The 15,086-nt window shown below is 40.8% G+C and overlaps 1 protein-coding gene across 2 annotated transcripts in view; it reads left to right on the top strand.

Moving 5' to 3' along the window:
* The first annotated feature begins 2,778 nt into the window (after positions 1-2,778).
* The window catches only part of micall2b (mical-like 2b), a 23,735-nt gene continuing 11,427 nt past the window's right edge, over positions 2,779-15,086 (top strand). Inside the window, exons 1-14 of one of the 2 annotated variants that reach the window (XM_027283411.1) lie at positions 2,779-3,212; positions 5,026-5,074; positions 6,679-6,820; positions 6,920-7,104; positions 7,337-7,464; positions 8,115-8,780; positions 8,883-9,088; positions 10,149-10,212; positions 10,770-10,891; positions 11,087-11,151; positions 12,222-12,345; positions 12,461-12,563; positions 13,471-13,544; positions 13,638-13,752. In XM_027283411.1, the coding sequence (XP_027139212.1) occupies positions 3,070-3,212; positions 5,026-5,074; positions 6,679-6,820; positions 6,920-7,104; positions 7,337-7,464; positions 8,115-8,780; positions 8,883-9,088; positions 10,149-10,212; positions 10,770-10,891; positions 11,087-11,151; positions 12,222-12,345; positions 12,461-12,563; positions 13,471-13,544; positions 13,638-13,752 (2,186 nt within the window). In that variant the 5' untranslated portion in view covers positions 2,779-3,069. The remainder of the gene's footprint in view (positions 3,213-5,025; positions 5,075-6,678; positions 6,821-6,919; positions 7,105-7,336; positions 7,465-8,114; positions 8,781-8,882; positions 9,089-10,148; positions 10,213-10,769; positions 10,892-11,086; positions 11,152-12,221; positions 12,346-12,460; positions 12,564-13,470; positions 13,545-13,637; positions 13,753-15,086) is intronic. The other variant, XM_027283410.1, reaches the window with a different exon arrangement.

Raw genomic sequence — 15,086 nt, 5'->3', positions numbered from 1 at the left:
CTACTGACGAGGGCATTTCCTGTCTGGATTTGGGAGGATTAAGTATTTGTGCGTGGGGGGGTGTTTGTACGGTCGGCATGTGGAGAGGGGGATGAAGTACAGGACTTCTGGGGGATTGTGAACATGTTTGATTTGTTCGTGATGAATATTCGGGTAAAATGGAAACATGTTTAAAAGGAAAAAGTGATTTATTTTCAGGGTTCACATGCTTATGAGCATTGTTGCCAGTCTCTGTCTGAAGTTGCCTGTTGAGTCACATTGAAGTAGCTTATTTCATACTGAAAGTTTCACAAAACAGCAACAAAAAATTGAATGTTTCATGTTTGACAGATGGTTATTGTGCATGAGAGTCTTGGGGATCATAAAAAAAAGAAAAGAAAGAAGCTAAAAGTAGTTTCATTGTTTGATTGTCTTTTCTGTCCCAGGTTTCTTTTTAAAACAAAAGTTAGTACTCAAGCCGACAAAATCAGTACTATAGTGCATGTGCTCCTTATTTCTGATCACTCATATTCATTTAGTAGGATTAATCCTACATGAATATTTGTAGTCTCTTTCAGGTACTTTGTTGGTGGTTCAATGTTAGTGTCACTAGTCTGTTTTCAGTCATTTGAACTTGGCCTTCCTCAAGATCGTGCTGAGGTTTGCTGCTCCCTGACATCACTGGCTAAATATTTACCATTATCACTTGTACCTTTCTTACTTTTCCTTTCTCTTTGCACTTTCCCCTTTTGTACCCACTCTAGATACCATACAGTTTATGTGTTTAGTCATTCCTCTCTGACAGCTTCCCTTGATTGTTTCCGAAGCTTTAATTCATCGTTGATGGTTTAAGCGGCGTCTGTTTAACTTTTCAGGCCAAAACATCTCGCATGACGAGCAACATCTGACTGTGAGTGAAACAATGGCAGTGTGACCGGTTTAAATATAGAAAAAACTAGTTTGACCTCTGACTTAAAGAGGAACATGATGATTCATAACACGTGGAGTAATGTGTGAATAGAAATGTCACAGTCACAAGATAAAAGAAGAAGTTGATTCAAAGGAGCAACCACAATTGTCATCGTCACTATTATGTTAAACTAAAAAAAATCCAGGTTCACACACCTCCGTCTACACATATTTTCATTTTAGGTAACTATCTATGAGTTTCAATTTACGTCTAAATTCAGATTTACTTAAAAACACAGTGATGGAGAGATACATTTAGAGAATATCTAAATTGTGTTGAGGTTTTTATGAGCTGTGCAGCATTTAAAGTTAAGCTGAACCTCATTGACTGGTTGAAAGTTTGGCCACACCCAGCTGTGATGTCACAGTGTACTGACCACGCACAGGAGTGCACTTCTACATCACAGCAGCAAGATGACCATTTTAACCACAGGAGTTGTGTTTTTAAGTGTATCACAGTCACTTTAAAACTGCATTGATTTACTTTTTTGGTCACTTGAGGACAACATCCAAAGCTCTAAATAAATGTGTTGACAAACATTTACAAACATAAAGCAGTATTTGCATTAAAATCCAACATTCAACATCCAAAATTTACTTTTAGCTCTGTTTTTGGTCTCCACCACTGATGGTATAAAGAATGGACAGCGTATCTGTGACGTCATCCACACATTTTGGAAGAGCTGTTTTAAAGTTCAGAGTGTGGTAGCTCTTGAATGGTCCCACTTCTTCCAGCTAGCTAATCTAAAATTTGGCGACGTGGATCATCTGTGGACCCGAGGCACCTGAGCCTTAATATAATCTAGATGGGTTAGTTATATAAAAATTCACTCTCAGTACAGTTATCATGTCATGAACAGGGAAATTAGTAATAGAGACCAAAACAGTTTTTTTGTACCAGGCTGTAAACATATGTGGACATGCATACGGGGGCATACATTAACACGGGGGCTTATGAAGATTGACTCATTCTGTAGCCAGCTTCAGGTGGACGTTGAACTGCAGTTTTTGGCACGTCCGCATTGGCTTCACTTCACAGCCACGGAGGTTGCCGCTTGGTGGTGGATATCTACATGACAGATTTGGTGTTTGATAAATAACCTCATGGTGGCTCTGTCAGCACCATGACTTGTTTCTTTTCCCCCATGGCTTAACTTTTCACCTAATTGAACTTAAACCTGAGGAGTACTCTGATAACCATATGACACATAAACAGGACCAGAAACAAGTCAGGTACCCAAGTATTTGCAAGTTTGAATGAGCAACACAAAGCCTGTCTCTGCTGTCGGCCTGCTGCATTATGAACATGAACATGTGTGCAGGTGTCAGATAACTTTGACCCGCCTCCTTTAACACACCCAGCAGCCAGGACAGGACAGGACAGGACAGGCTGACTTACAAGGAGCAACCACACCTAGTTAACTGGTTTCACAGTTTATAATCCATTCACTTAAATAGCTCCATGTTGTAATCCTTAAATCTGTGTAATGTTTACATATAACAGCAGCAAACAGACGTGAGGTAAAAAATAGACTGTGCTATGGTGACTTTGGGCATGGGAAGTTGGTTGTGGAGGTTTTGTTTCTGGGTTTTTGTGGGGGGAGTTTACATGACATAATTACACACAAATGACACCAGTTGACTTTTATTATATTTATCATCAGAAATGTGTGAAAATAACATAAAAATATACATTTAAATATGATTTTATGCTTTTTAATTTGGACTCTTGATGTTTAAAATCTTATTTATGGTGCTGTGTTTGATCTCCATGCGTAACACACACACTGAGAGGGTTAAATGAAAGACAAAAGGCGCACTGAACTCCACCCATGCCGCGTCACTGCCGACCTTTCACAGGTGTCACATCTTTTCTTTCCACTTTCTCAGTCGAGAAAAAGGTGATTGCCTCACACACCCGCACTCTCTCACACGTACACGGCAGTCCTGCTGTCTGTCACTTCCCGGATCCAGCGTGATCCAAACTGCTGTTGGAAACTTTCACAGAGTCCTGTTGTTGTTGAAGGGACACAGGAGAAGGAGGAGGAGAAGGAGGAGTGGAGAGCTCGGTGAGCCTACAGCGGCTCTGCTCACTGGTCACTGCGGGATCTGAGCTCCAGGATGTCGGCCGTGAAGGCGCTGCAGCAGTGGTGCCGGCTCCGGTGTGAGGGCTACCGGGATGTGAACATCACCAACATGACCACGTCGTTCAGAGACGGACTGGCTTTCTGCGCCCTCATCCACAAACACAGACCCGATCTCATGTAAGTAGAGAAACCAGAAGTGGGTGAAGTTTTGTTGTAGTTTCTTTAAAAACATAATCAGCCAGTCAGTGTTGGTTGTAACATGAAGCCAGAGAGGAAGCTGGTTTTACCTCTTCTTTATGAAAGTTTTTTTAGCAGTTCTCTAATGAAAGGGAATAAACTTCAGCTTCCTGGGTCTGCAGGAAAAGCAGGAGCAGGACTTGGACTTGGAGGAGCTCAGCAACCAAAGGGGCCAATAAAACAACCACACTGGCTCCTGTGGAGGTCTGCAGACAGGGCCAATGACCCTGTTAAAGTCTGCATGTTTACAGTTTATCCGACTGACATTATTGGACATGTTCCCATCTGTCAACCCTGTTACTCAGTGTTTATATCACTGAGTGTTGAGCTGTAGAGACTTGAGTCAGACAAGGACTTGAACACAACAGATTTCGACCTGTTAAAATGCTGAAAGCAGTCACCATTAAAGATTTGAATCTCATAAACAACCAGATGAGATACCACTGAAATTATGGCACTGAACTATTTTACTTTAAAGACAATCTGTCTGAATTGATGTGCTCTCATCTGGTTGGTCAGACTGAAATTCAATTAAATGAAACATGAAATTACAAGTTAAACGTCAAGGAAATGCTAAGCAACATTACCAGCCACATATGTTGTATGTAACTATAAGGCCTGTACAGTTGTCTCACTGACCCCCCCAGAACCAAAGGATATTCAGTTTACAATGATATGATGAGGAAAATAGCAGCAGATCCTCACATTTAAGAAGCAGGATCGAGTGAATGTTTGGTGTTTTATGTTTGATAAATGTCGAGTTTAACAGACATAACATTTTAAAGTGTTTGTGGCCCCTCATTACAGGGCAAAAAGAGATTTTTGTGTCTTTCTCCGATTGTTTGATTTGACTTTCGGTCTTATCCCTTTTAATAATCTCAGATTTACTTCTTACCTACGCCTTGGGAGCCACTGAGTTATGCACTATGCCACATATAGTTGTGTTAGATATCTATACATCAGGATATTTGACACTTTATCAATTAATCTGTTGGTTATTTATCAATCAATCTGTTGGTTATTATTAGGCTGAAGTGTGTTTATGTGGAGCTGAAATTTGAAGTTGGGATCTCATACAGTTTGTCTCTGTAAAACATCCTGTTCAGTGTGGCACCTTGATCAAATGCTGGGTATTAAGTTTTCACAGGAAAACGTGGATGACTTCTCCTTTGTTTATATTCCGAGGACTTCCTGATAACTACCAGGGAGTTTCCAGCAAGGAAAAATGTGTTAATATATTTCACTTTCTGAATAAGTCCCATCCATGTCAAGCTTTGGCTTAATTCCCCCAGATATTGACTTGAACTGGCTGAACCTTGGCATGTTTCACACACAGACAGACAAGTTTTGTTCCAGAGAATCCATTATGGCAGATAGTTTCATTTTAAGAAGAGACACAGCTGTTCCAGTGCTTTCCATTCCAGTTTTTGCCTGCAGCCAGACCAGTGTGGTCCCACATTTTATGTTTACATGCACTGAAGCACAAAATATTGGTTAAAGACTTCTATAAACAGTTTTCATGCCTGAATGCAAGCTGAACCGACTTTCTCTGAGCGTCAGACACATTGACTATAAACATGTGACACCATGAACTGATCAGTCACACTATCAGTGTGGAGATACATGCCAGTTGTGGTCGTGCATGACTATATGACACATGTTTTTGTGTAGACAGCTTGTAAACAAATGGATGAGGAAGTGGAAGTTGGATCACACGTGTTTTGTCGCTCATGTTTTTCCTCTTCTGTTTCAGTAACTTCGACTCATTGAAGAAGGAAGATGTCTATGAGAACAACAAACTGGTAAGACGTGTTTGCGTTGAGTGTTTTTTGTCCTGACAAACTCTCCTGAATACACACAGAGTTCCAGTATTTATTATTATTATTATAGTTGTTGGTATTATTCTGGTCCACCACTTTAGTCGAGACTGATATATTTCAACAACTATTGGATGGATTGCCGTGAAATTTGGTTCAGACATTCATGATACCATCAGGATGAATTGTAATCACTTTGGTGAGCCTCTGAATTTTTATGTAGCGCCATCATCAGGTCAAAAGTTCAGTTTGTCCAAAACTTGTCATTGCCATCTGGTTTAGATCAGGAAATATCTGATGAGAGAAGAAATAAACAAGAATCTGACCTGACATTTCAACTTTTCATACTTGACACAATGACATTTGAATAGTTTTAAATTTAATATTCGTAAGCATCAGTAAGTCACATTGTTGACCTTGGAAGCTCTAAAATCAAGATCCATCCTGATGTTTCCTGAGCTTTCAACCACATCTCAGAAAGTCCAACAGACATGTCACCCTGGGCTCTGGGAAGTTGTGACAAATGAACGAATCAATCCAAAAATACTTCATTGGTGAATCATTAATCAAATCAACTGTGACCAGCAGCTATAAATTGCTCCTACGTACGTGTGTGTGTGTGTGTGTGTGTGTGTGTGTGTGTGTGTGTGTGTGTGTGTGTGTGTGTGTGTGTGTGTTGTCTCTGGATATTGCTTCAGCACCACATGTTGGGTAACAGGGAATTTTTGAAACCTTTAAAGCGTCAGTGTTCAGACGTAGCTGAGAGGAGAAGTTATTGCCAAATCCAGAGTGTTTCAATCTGGGCACTTTGTCGTTGGCTAGTGTGTTGCATTCTTTACTTTCATTTTTTCTCTGAGCTGTGGGACTGACAAAAGCTCAACTTCACACACTTTTTGATCTTTTTAAAGTGACCTTGAATGAAGGCCTAAATTGGCAGTGATCTTTAACTGAAACAAGGCTGAAACCGCAGGTTAGGTAATAAACCAACAATATGCTGTAAGAGATTAAAGTACCATAGGGCACAGCTAAATAAACACTGTTTTTATGACTCTCTTGATTATGTGATTACTGATTAAGCTTTGCCCATCTTCTGTGGCCTGCCTCTGCTTGTTGTTGTTTCCTGCTTCCATGAAATCACTGAACATTCCTGATTCCCAAACAACTCTCTTAACACATACTCCATCTACTTGAACAAAACAAACGTCTGCACGGGCGATGGTCGCCTAAAATCCAATGCAAGATGCTCAAATAGATGATAAAAAGAAATTCAAGACAAATTAAGGCTGTCTAGCTGCACTCTTGTGTCTCATCTGTGTCCAAACACTGAAACTTAATTAAACTAAGACAAACTTGAAGTCAAAAAAAGGAAACTTTCTCTGGCAGATTCAGTCTCAAACATGCACTTGAATATCAAGTAGTATGAACTGTGTTAAAATGCAAAAAGTCTCTTTGTCTTTCTTTGGGGTCTCACAAAGTATCTGCTTTTCATGTGATGCATTGGTCCATTTCCATCGCTGGCCCCTCGTTCTAGATTCACATTGAGCTTCCTCTTCTGTTTTGTTGGATAAAATCTGAGATGTTATTTGCAGGCGTTCAAGGTTGCAGAGCAGGAGCTGGGAATTCCTGCTCTGTTGGATGCAGAAGACATGGTGGCTCTTAAGGTCCCTGACCGCCTCAGTATCCTGACATACGTCTCCCAGTATTACAACTACTTCCATGGACGCTCCCCGAGTGAGTATCAGTGTCTCACTGTGTCCGTCTTTGCCTTTGTTCCCTTTCTTTCCAGCTCATCTGTCTATATGTCTTTGTTTATCTGTGTGTTTGCTGTAGTTGGTGGTATGGGAGGTATAAAGCGCCCAGCTGAAGGCCCCACAGAGGAGTCGCCTGGGAAGAAGAACCAGCCTGTGACTTCTAAAGTGTTTCCCTCATCTAAACCCGCCAGAGAGAACAGCCCTCCCCCATCAACCAACATCAGGCCTGCTCCTTCCCCCAAACAAACCAGAAATACCACACAGGTACCTTTGCCGTCCGAATACTTTACACAAACACTGAAGGGTAGAAAGGGCTTGATTTTGCTCACTTCACTCACTTCATAACAAAGTTATGTTGTGTCCGCACAAAACTGCATTTCCCAACAAAAAAAAATCCCACTTTGACTCAGATCAGTTACAGCACGTACAGTAACAGATGAATAGTCGTGAATGAATCTGTAATTTCCGCCCTCTCCTCCTTCTTTTTCTCTTCTAGCATGCTTCGGTTGAGAAATCCCATCAGATGGGCACCCTGAGTAACAAATGTGTGTCCTGTAACAAGCACGTTCACCTGGTGCAGCGACATCTAGTGGACGGGAAGCTCTATCACAGGAGCTGTGCAAAGTAAGGACCCATGTAACTTCATTCAATCACAACTGATCCCTATAATCTATTTTTGCTTGTGTGTGCCACGAGAATGATCGCATGTGTTTTTAGCTAATAGACATTTAAGTTGGAAATGAAATTTTGCATTAAAGGAGTTCTCCACCAATCAGACAGTCAGACTTACACACAGTTGAGATAAGTTGAGATGCCTACATTACCCACAGTGCAACCTGACTGCCAACATTTTTGTTGGAAATGTGATTATGTGCTAGAATTACAATATTATTTTCAAAAAGGTCATCTTGTCATTTACCTGCACCCTTGGCTCCATTTGTCTCCTGACTTGACATTTACAGTTTACATTTCATGATCTCTTTAAGAGGAAGAATAACATTCTTTTTGTGAGTTTATAAAAAAAATTCTGGTTTTGAAAAATTGATAAATGAAAGCCTATTGACCCCCACAGACTGTGTAGTGTAACACGCTGTCTCTGGCATCATCTAGGATTCATAAAACCATAGTTATGCTAAGGTGGTGTATTTAAGGTAAAACATCAGAAAAAGCAGCACTGATTGGCCAGATATCGAGCTCCGATCCTCCTTCTGGAGTGTGCAGGAACGGGAGGCACATGTGTGAAGAATATTTATATTGTGCCTTCTGTCTTTCAGGTTACTGTCGCCTACAGCTGCACCTCTCAGAGATTTGCCCACAAACACTCCTGTTTCCAGATTCACTTCTCTTCTACCAGACTCCACTAAAACCAACACAAATACTGCCACTCATACCCCCTCCAGACTGGGACCAACATGGCTGACGGAGAAAACCAGCACTCCTTCAAGCTTCTCCAGCACTTTTTCTACTTCGTCTCCTTCCCGGCCTGCTTCAAGTCTCTCTTCTGCTGCTAAAGAAAGTCCGACAGCTTTCATCTCCAAACCAGCAGCTCCACGGACTACTTCCGAATCTACTTTCACCACAACCACTTCTATCACCAGGCCTGTTGCTGCTCCTCGTACCTCAACCACAGCGGCAAAGACACTCCAGTCCAAGCTTAATTTCCTCCAGCAGGATAACAGCACTAACAATGAGGGGAAAAAGACTACAACCATCAACATTGACATAAATAAAGGGACGAATGTGACTGGTAAAGTCCAGCAGGCCTCACCCGGTCAGGCTGTGACTGTGGTCATGAATGCTGGTGGCAAAAGGGAAACAAACGTGAACACAGGCGGGGAGAAAGCGAAAGCAGCAGCCTTCCTCTCCAAAAAACTGGCTGAGGAGAACAATAATGACAGTAAGCCATCGTGGACGAATGTAGTGCTGAAAAAAACTGACAAGTAAGTAATCTAATCACACACCAACTGACTTTACAATAACTTGCTTTGGCCTGACCTCTGCTGGTGAATAATAGCATGCAATATCACTTCACCTCTAATCAGACCTTCTCAAGTGGAGACTCCAAAGAGGGAGACGGAGGGAGTCAGAGGGAGAGTGAAGCTGAAAGCAGACAAGTCACTCCTCACTGACATGTACACTCCAGACCCCCCGAACCGTGCTCCGAGCCCGGTCAGCAAGAGTGGACTCAGAGCCAGAACTCCAGACAGAGGCGCCTCAAAGCCCGGCAGTGCATCACCCAACATCTCAGGTTAAAATCACACACTCTGTATCTGTACATAAAGTAGCTGGTATGATGGATGTTTGTTTATGTTAGTGAGGAAGTTTGTTTCCGGAGGAGGTACAACAGCAGCTAAAAATGTGGAAGAACCCTGATGTGTGTGAGGTATGATGAAAGTGCTGGTAGTATGAGGGAGAGAGGCAAAGATGCACAGCAGCAATCATAATAATCATAATTATAATTATAACTATAATTTTAATGGAAATAATGGTAGTAGTATTTGTAAGTTAGTTCAGATGCATTAATGGGACATGAATGTGTGCAGATGGAGAGGGAGAGAATACATTTAGACTGCAGAGATCTGTAGAACTAATAATGATCTTTAATCCCGGTATGATACATTTTTTTTATGATAATGACTTAAACAAACTAAAACAGTTCAATTTGGAAATGAAGAAAAATCTTCAAATTCATGGAAAATAGCTGCATCGATTTGAAATGACTCATCAAATTCACCAATGGCATTAATATAAGATGTATTTCAAAGATAGGGAGACACAAATATTAAATCGTCATGGTTTCAAAATATTTAAATACAGAAAGTAAAAACTTTACCTGGTTTGCAGTTCAAGGTTTCCTGTCAACAGTTTTTCAGACAGGTTCAACAGACAAATCAAAGCTTTCCAGCATTTCAGAGCTCTCAACCAGTGTTTCCTGTTCTTCTTCTGTAAATATTACTAAATGCTGTTTGCATTGCACGGAAATTATCCCTAAAATGTGGGAAAGATTGCCTTAGTTACACCGTATTCATGACTGAGAGACTTCATTGATGCCTCTGTGACAATCTAGAATCAGTCTGTTACTTCACTGTGTAACTTCTGTGTCAAGGAGCATCTTGAGAGTTACTGTGTGACACCGGAGGCTGCAGTTAATTTGAACATTTTATATTGTTTGACCTGCTCTCTCTGTGGCAAATCTCTTCATAACAAAACGATAAAACTGGAACTGTTCCTGGATAGTAGATGGAACGCTGGCGTGATGAAACTGAAAGTGGAAAAACATTAAAGTTTCGTTTGATTTCTTGTTTCAGTATCAGAAAAAGAGTCTCCTGCAGACTGGAGGTCAAAGCTCAAACCTGTCTCCAAAGATGCCAAGTAAGACTCATTTTATTGACTTGTTCTGCTTTATCACTATATTCTATGTTTCCTGTTGTGCTTCCTGGCACAGTTCCTAATTTCATACCTCCTGCAGGGAGTATCTATATGCGGGTGTGCGCACAACATCATCAAGCGTTAACTGTATGAGTGCTTTTTTTTCCTCCCCCGATGTCTTGTCCATCCATCCATCCTTTGATCCAGTCTTTCATCCATCTATCCAACCACTCCTCCGGCAGGAAGCCTGTACCTGCTGCTCCTCCAAATGGCTCGGCCATCATTTGTAGTCAGAGCTTTCAGTCTCTCCTCTTCCGCCACATGCATGTGAGCCCCAAATGGTGTCAAGACTGACTAGAGTCCTCCGTGGTGCAACATATGCTCAGTGCTCAGAGTTCCTTTCCCCAGATGACCTTTTCCTCCCCACTCTCATGGATCAAAACTGTACCGAGACAGAAAAGGGTTGACTTGTAGGAGCAGATAAATTGCAGATTAGTTAAATTTGGCCTCTTTTTTTTGTGTCTCTCTCTTTTCTGCTCTTCCTCTATCCATAACCACAGGCCGGCTGGTCCTTCACAGTCGTCCCCTAAAGCTGGAAAGTCACAGACATCAGAACTTTCTGTCGGGCCTTCCCCTCTTCTTCCCAGCCCGAGCATTTCTGTCACTCCACCAGCACCTAAGGGTAACCTGTGTTATAATGTTGTTTAAATATGATTTAGACAAAAGAATACTTGCACATTGCTTCTTTTATTCTCCATAGACATGATGTTTCTACAATAAATGTTCTTCTTAAAGATTACCTAAATATAAATGAGACTTCTCAGGGTTTCTTCCTTCTCGTCTTTGTTCTTAACACAACACTTTCTTTCTTTTTCAGGATCCCAGAATGGTCAGGGAGACTTAACTGCCAATGATACCAAGTCCGAGTCAAAGATTAACAAGGTAAAGTTTGCTTTAGTCAGTGCATGTTAATCACTATATACTGTGCTGCATACTGCTATAACCTCACTGTATGAGCTCTTCTAATAGAAGCAAGCTGAAGTATTTTCGTCGGCAAGCTTAGCCAACATCCTTTAAATTTTGGTAATGTTTCATGTTCATCAGTTTGTTAAAAAACATTGAAATGTTTACACCCTAAGATAGCTTGGACAATGATAGATAGATGGAGTACTTTATTTATCCCCGAAGGGAAATTCTTGTGTTATAGCTTCAGTATTACAAACACAAAACAGGCATACATTATATACAAAAAGGCACGAGGTAGATGATTTAAAGTAACTATGACTGTTGCTGTGTCTGCACACTGTGGACAGCATTAGCTAAAAAAATATCTTTCTCAGTGTTGTCAATGAATTAACATACAATAAAGCTACTGTTTGTATAGATGATTACTTTACATATAAGAACAAATGTGAGATTTACTATGAAACTGGTTGTTTCTGTGTGTGTTTCTAGAATAGTCTAAGATAATATGCTTTAAATGATATACCATGTAGCCAATAAAACAACAAATATGCAGGATTGTGTGTATAGCTGTACTGTGAAAGGAGCATACAATGTATAATGGGTTTGCCAGCAATCCTATGTACGGCTTTTAAGTACAGAAAAAACAGCTGGACTCTGTACTGTTTCCACAAGTTGTAAAGTTAATTATCTAACGGCTAGAAGTGATTAAATGTGTGCCAACACCAAAATAATATAGATATAAATATAATATTCTACTGATTAGTGGTAAAGAGAAAGCATAACTTTTAGCTAACTGATTGGAGGAAAATAAACATTTCCATACTCTATTTGAAGTATTTAACTAAACTATTCTTTATTAAGGTAATCATTCATATCTTATATATCTTATATCTATCTGTGTGGGGCTCTGGGGTTTTAAGGATGTCATTAAATAGAAGCAGTGGGATTGTTAAGTTATGTTCACCTGTATTCTTGATCTCTGTTTTGGTTAATTCTTCTATTTATTTTCCGGCATGTGTTTCTGTATATGTGTGTTGCGCGTCCAGACTAAGCCAGACTACATTCGGAAAGAGGACATTATGAAGGAGCTGCAGGAAATTGAAGATAATTTGAATGAGTTGGAAAGGAGGGGAGTCGAGCTGGAGATGAGGCTCCGCAGCAGTGAAGAAGGTGAGATAAACACAGCCTCCTCTTTACGAGTATAAGGCAGATTTAGAAGAAGGAGTGTATCAGGGATTAACTGTGTGTGTTTGTTTGAATGTGTGTGTTTGTGTGTGTGTGTCAGAGGGTGAAGATGACTCTCTCATGGATGGACTCATGGTTGAATGGTTCAACTTGATCAGGAACAAGCAGGTGGCCATTCGCCGGGAGTCTGAACTGGTCTACATGTGAGTACACACACAAACACATTTAGAAAAGGGCCATGCCACTATTTAGCGATTAGTGAAACAGACTTGTGGCCAGAAGGCTGACAGTTTGAATTCCCAGTGTCCTCCCACCTCCGTCCCACAGCAGGGCGTCCTGGAACAAGACTGCTCACCCCCCGCCGGCTGCTGTGGATAGAAAGTGTGAAGCAGGATGCTGCTTAACAGCACACATGCACTGCAATTAGAATCCTGTAATTTTCTTTTTAATGACAAAAAGTAGTAAGAAAATCTGCATTAAAATACACACAGTGTTAGAAGTCACATGGATTTTTGGGTATAATAGAAGAGCTGAGCTCCTCCTGAGCTGTTGTAATCAGTATTTTTAAGTTAACAATAGATCAGATGTGCAATATAAAAGGAGTCGGTCACTGTGGCCAACCCACATTTTCTCCTGCCTGACACTGGAGTGTTTTAGTGTCTTTCAGCTCATAGTTTTGGTTTTGTTGCAACCTTTTTTGGTTCATCCCCACGTCTCTCTTTAACATAATATCCAGTCTCATACACGCACTCTGCGCCAGAGCTGTCACTTTTTCCAAAATTTGAAATTACGTGATTATAAAAAGGATTAGACACTCATTTTTTACCACAAAAATAAGCTGCATAGCCGCATGTCCAAATACATCTTGGTTGCATTTGCATTATGTTTCCCATGATTCTGGAAGTTTACTTCTGAATATCACAAGCAACTGTTGCACATCAAACTTGGTGATGGTTGGATACAATTTGGTATAGACCACATAAGCCTTGGACCAAGAAATTGAGGCCAAGTACTTGTCAAACAACCAGAGCAAAGACGTACTATTCTAGATGATAGTAACAGGTACAATAAACCATTTCAGTTTACATTTGGATATTTTTTTATGTGTAGTGGAAAGACCCAGGACCTGGAGGAACAGCAGCCCAGTGTTGAGCAGGAGCTCAGGAGACTGATGGACAAACCAGGTGAGAGTTTGGAGGGGAAACGCATTCAACAGAAGACAGAACATGACACCGATCAAACATGTGAGACTAAAAAATGTGTTTGTGTTCGAGCAGAGCATCTGAAAACATCCTGGGACCGAAAGAGAGAAGAGGAGCTGATGGCCAAACTGGTGGAGATCGTCAATGACAGAAATGCTATCATAGATGGTCTGGACGAGGACAGACTCAGGTGTGTATACTAATTATTATTTTGTTGATGTCTGTGAGATACTTCAGACATTCATCGACTGCAAATATGACTCTAAATATTAGATTAATTTGTCTAATACATATTAGCCCTTTAAAATTTAGTTGTGATGTATAAAACAAGGGCTACAGTTTCTACACTTTTCAGCTGATATGGATTGTAAAAAAAATTATAGCTGAACGTAAGCACTTATTAGTATACACACCTGAGTCTGTCCCGTCCAGCCATCTATGATAGCGTTTCTGTCATTGACGATCTCCACCAGTTTGGCCATCAGCTCCTCTTCTCTCTTTCGGTCCCAGGAGTTTTTTTCAGATGCTCTGCTCGAACACAAACACATTTTTTAGTCTCACATGTTGATCGGTGTCATGTTCTGTCTTCTGTTGAATGCGTTTCCCTTCCAAACTCTCACCTGGTTTGTCCATCAGTCTCCTGAGCTCCTGTCAAACACTGGGCTGCTGTTCCCCAGGTCCTGGGTCTTTCCACTACACATAAAAAAATACCAAATGTAAACTGAAATGGTTTATTGTACCTGTTACTATCATCTAGAATAGTACGTCTTGCTCTGGTTGTTTGACAAGTACTTGGCCTCAATTTCTTGGTCCAAGGCTTATGGGTCTATACCAAATTGTATCCAACCATCACCAAGTTTGATGTGCAACAGTTGCTTGTGATATTCAAAGTAAACTTCCAGAATCATGGGAAACATAATGCAAATGCAACCAAGATGATTGGACATGCGGCTATATAGCTTATTTTTGTGGTAAAAAATGAGTGTCTAATCCTTTTATAATCACGTAATTTCAATTTTTGGAAAAAGTGACAGCTCTGGCGCAGAGTAGAGACTGGATATTATGTTAAAGAGAGACGTGGGATGAACCAAAAAAGGCTGCAACAAAACCAAAACTATGAGCTGAAAGACACTAAAACACTCCAGTGTCAGGCAGGAGAAAATGTGGGTTGGCCACAATGACCGACTCCTTTTATATTGCACATCTGATCTATGTTAACTTAAAAAACTGATTACAACAGCTCAGGAGGAGCTCAGCTCTTCTATTATACCCAAAAATCCATGTGACTTCTAACACTGTGTGGATTTTAATGCAGATTTTCTTACTACTTTTTGTCATTAAAAAGAAAATTACAGGATTCTAATTGCAGTGCATGTGTGCTGTTAAGCAGCATCCTGCTTCACATTTCATCCACAGCAGCCGGCGGGGGGTGAGCAGTCTTGTTCCAGGACGCCCTGCTGTGGGACGGAGGTGGAGGACACTGGGAATTCAAACTGTCAGCCTTCTGGCCACAAGTCTGTTTTC

The sequence above is a fragment of the Larimichthys crocea genome, chromosome X, assembly GCF_000972845.2.
Source record: "Larimichthys crocea isolate SSNF chromosome X, L_crocea_2.0, whole genome shotgun sequence".
NCBI classification, from domain to species: Eukaryota; Metazoa; Chordata; class Actinopteri; family Sciaenidae; genus Larimichthys; species Larimichthys crocea.
The sequence above is the reverse complement of the archived record's forward strand: the minus strand, read 5'-3'. Positions and strand labels throughout refer to the sequence as shown.